Source organism: Vigna radiata, chromosome 10, assembly GCF_000741045.1.
Source record: "Vigna radiata var. radiata cultivar VC1973A chromosome 10, Vradiata_ver6, whole genome shotgun sequence".
NCBI lineage: Eukaryota > Viridiplantae > Streptophyta > Magnoliopsida > Fabales > Fabaceae > Vigna > Vigna radiata.
The window spans coordinates 4,716,814-4,720,651 of NC_028360.1; the positions used below are offsets into that span (position 1 = coordinate 4,716,814).

Below are 3,838 nucleotides of genomic sequence, written 5' to 3' on the forward strand. Positions count from 1 at the left end.
AAATAACATCGTTAGATGGGATACAACCTCTCTTAATAGTGATTTACATGTTTGTCATTCTTGTGATAAGATCAAACGTCATATCTATTGTTATCAGTTTGGTGTTTATTTAAAATAAATTTTGAAGTTTTAACATTATTATCCACCATTTATTAATTACAAACCATACTTGGTCCAAATAAAGAAACTATTTTCTTCTTTATTTTCTTTTCTTCCTATCAAAGATCTTTTTGAGTCAACACGGCCTCTTCCCCTTTCCCGAATTTTGTTTTCATCACGTGCTATTATTATCCTCAGCACATTTTCAACCAATAAAGTTTATTCACTGAATCGCATTCACTGATGCCATTCTACAACCACTTATTTTCAACCAGCTTAATTGCCCTGATAGCAAAGAAAAGTAACTTTGACACAAAATTCATTGCATCAAAAATTTTAAGAAAAATCTCTTTTAACAATATTATTTTAACAACTTTTTATAATATATACGTGTATATGATTAATCTGTTTTAAATATTTTTTAAACATAAATTTAAATAAACTAATAAATTTAAATAAACTATTAAAGTATTACACTGTTATCAAAATATTATCAAAAAATATTGTTAAAATATCATCCATTCGAATTTGTATATTACTACTTTTACAAACTTTGTCATAAATTTAAATTAATTTGTATGACATAAAAATAAAATTTATGAAGAAATTTTACACCTGTATAAAGTGATGAACTGTCTTTTTTATTTTCTTTTTGCATTTTTGCTGTTACATAATCTTGTAAAACGTTTATCCAAATCCTTGTGTTCAGCTGCGTCGGCCAATTGATGAGATTGTACTTTCCCTGTCGCATGAACAGCACATTAATGGTGTTGAACAATGAAAAGCCCTTCATGATTCATTGACCAATGAGACATCAAAGATGTGAATGGTGTGCCCCACCACACAGTCTGAACAAGCAATCCAAATGGAATTCAACTTAACATCAGCCAAATAACTGTTATGGGGTCAGAACTGCAATGGGGTCCATTTTCACATGGAAAAGGATATGTATAAGAAAAGGCCAGAATAAAGGACAAACCTTTCACCTATCCACTATTTTACCATCTACTGGGTCAAACCGCCACACATTTTTATAGATTATATATATATATATGGTGAAACTAAAATTTGGAAGAAACTTTAAATCTTATTTATATCACAGTCTTACAGGGAATAGTGATTTTAAGTAACACAAGCTAGATTGATAGAAGAACACAGCAGAATATTGGGGCTACTTAGTGGGAACATGTAAGATTTTTTATTGTTACAAATACTAGTCCTGTAGAGGATAAGCATAGAATATCTAGTTCTAGACATACAGAATTACATGTGAAGAAAATTGGGTAAGACTTTTGGATGAAGGAACTTCACATGAAAGTAAGAGTTTGTGATGTGGACAATGAGCTTCAGGATTCCACTTGTCATCTTCACTGATACCATATGGAAAAATCTGGCTGTTTCTGAAGAGCATCATCCATCCCTACTCCTTGCATGTCCTCCTTGAAATCAAATGATGCCAAATCACAAAAGGACCCAAACATTGAATTGAAGTTATGGTTGTTGTGATTGGTCTCGAAGGGAGTATTATTCAAAGCTTTGAACCGCTCATATTGGCCTTCTTCTCTAGAAAATACGTGATGATTATTGGACATGTTGGGCTCATCAAAGATGTTTCCTTCCATAGTGATTCCATGCTGTCGAAGGCAGGGATTCTCTGTAGGCATGCGATTACATGAACTTATGTTTTTGTTGCCTTGAACATTTGTTTCATAGTTAGCCATAAGGTCACTGATCATTTTCTGACCATCTTCTGAAACTTCAAGCCCAGTAAGATCAATTACAGGCGGGACCATGTTAGCAGACTGAGCAGTAGACTTGGGTGGAACAAAGGACTGGGTGTATATCACTGGCTTTACCTCATTAACATGAAAGTTTGGACCCCCAAAATCTGAAGGACCTCTGAATGCACAAATTAACCTATGATTGTCTCTAGAAATTCTATCAGGGAAACCAAGCTGAACTTGACTGTAAGGGCACTGAGGCTGTTCACATGTGTAAATCTTCAAATCCATCATGTTAAAGTCATTGGAGACCTTCCTCTTCCTAAGAAGATCCAAATTTGTAACTGCCTCTCCCTTGATAGAAAAAGAGGGCTGCTGAACACCCATAGTTCCCCTCATTCTCTCCATCCCCAGATTGGACATGTGAATATTCTCATGTTTCCTCTCTTCCACATCAAAGTTAGGCTCATCCTCACCCCCTTCAACATCATATTCATTGCCATCATTGACCACCAAAGATCCACTCCCTCCACCTGAGGCTAATGGAGGGACATAGTCAGGGTAAAGCTCTCTTGCCAAGGCCTCTTCCTGATTGATGATTGCCAGCCAGGTTGCACTTTCCTTCGCTGTCATCTTATCTTGGAGGCACTTGGACTGCCTCACAAGCTTCCGAATTTTGGCAATATCTGGGGACATATGCTTGATAACTGCCGTCAAAACGCCAACTTTCCATGCCTTCTTTAGGTCATGGGGCTTCTTGTAAGGAGGGGGACTGTGATCTTTAGGCAAACCAATCTGGGGCCACCACTCTTCATTTCCTGTAGGCCACCATGGTGGAGGAATACCCTTCTCCAATGGAAACCTCCTCTGGGGAGGATCACAGTGTTGCATGAGTGCTGACAAGAGAGAACCCAAGGTTGTGTCCTGCAGCTCTTGCAAGGTATGTGGAGTTGGACCAATTGAATTGCATCCATCATTCCTTCCAGGTATAGAATGATCAGCTTGGTATTTGGCTATGGCAGCTGGACCATTTCGATCGAATCTGACTTTATCCTTCCACCATTCACGAAGATTATCAGATGCTCCTGTCACTGGTTTCCCCTTTTCGGGGATTATCCCATAAACAAATCCTTGTGCCTTGCAAACCTCCATCATCTTCAGCATGTACTTCAAGATTCCATCTTGAGCCCTGGACATCTTTTTCCTCCTTGCCTGTTCTTGAGACTGTCTTTGCTTCACAGCATCAATTCCTTCCTTAGATTTACTCTGCTCCTTCAATCTCTTGAGACGCATTTTGTCCTTCCACATCCTCCTTTCAAGCTCATCTACCCCAATTTCTTCATCACTGAAATCATCCTCAACTATCGCCTCTGGATCAGTTTGCCGGGCGGTGATATCCTCGTCCCCGAGGACAGTAGACATCGTGTCCAAATCATTACAAAACCCCATCTCCTCAAACATCATCATCATTTTCCGAGGAAAAAACAAGGATCGAACCTGTCAGCTTCTGATGATGGAAGTAGCAAGTTGGATTTCTAACTAACCCCTTTGCACTGTACACCAATTCAAGTTAACAAATTCTTAGCTCTTAAAGGCCTTTGCACCTGCCAACAGTAACAAAACAAAGATCAAAGAAAATTCAACATGGCACAGAAATCAAATACTCTCCAGATGAAGAGAATCACATCGTAAAATATGCACATATATCTCTAAGCTAAAATCAACATTAATCTAGGCTAAAAACATGAATTAAAAAAAAAAAAAAAACATATCACCTCAAATTTTAAAACGTTGATGAATATTAATAGATCAGGGCTGTACCCTTTCGACAGATCCAATCATCACCGAATCAAACAGGGAAGCAAAAACAACATGGGCAAAGACAACAAATGAGGTGACTATGAAAACAAGGACAACAAATGATGACTTCGAAAGGTTCTCTCATTAAAGCATCATAAAAAGGCTGCAGCTTTCAGATAAAATATAAAAGTTAGTTAAATTGATGAGGAGAACAATCA

The 3,838-nt window shown here is 37.6% G+C and overlaps 1 protein-coding gene across 2 annotated transcripts in view; it reads right to left on the bottom strand.

Annotated features, from left to right (window-relative positions):
- Nucleotides 1-1,166: 1,166 nt before the first annotated feature.
- Nucleotides 1,167-3,838, bottom strand: part of LOC106775710 (protein ETHYLENE INSENSITIVE 3) — a 3,128-nt gene continuing 456 nt past the window's right edge. The window contains exons 1-2 of one of the 2 annotated variants that reach the window (XM_022786555.1): nucleotides 3,596-3,817; nucleotides 1,167-3,424 (exon numbers count right to left, since the gene is read on the bottom strand). In XM_022786555.1, coding sequence (XP_022642276.1) covers nucleotides 1,467-3,290 — 1,824 coding nt within the window. In that variant the 5' untranslated portion in view covers nucleotides 3,291-3,424; nucleotides 3,596-3,817 and the 3' untranslated portion in view covers nucleotides 1,167-1,466. Of the gene's footprint in view, nucleotides 3,425-3,595; nucleotides 3,818-3,838 lie in introns of those variants that run through there. The other variant, XM_014662866.2, reaches the window with a different exon arrangement.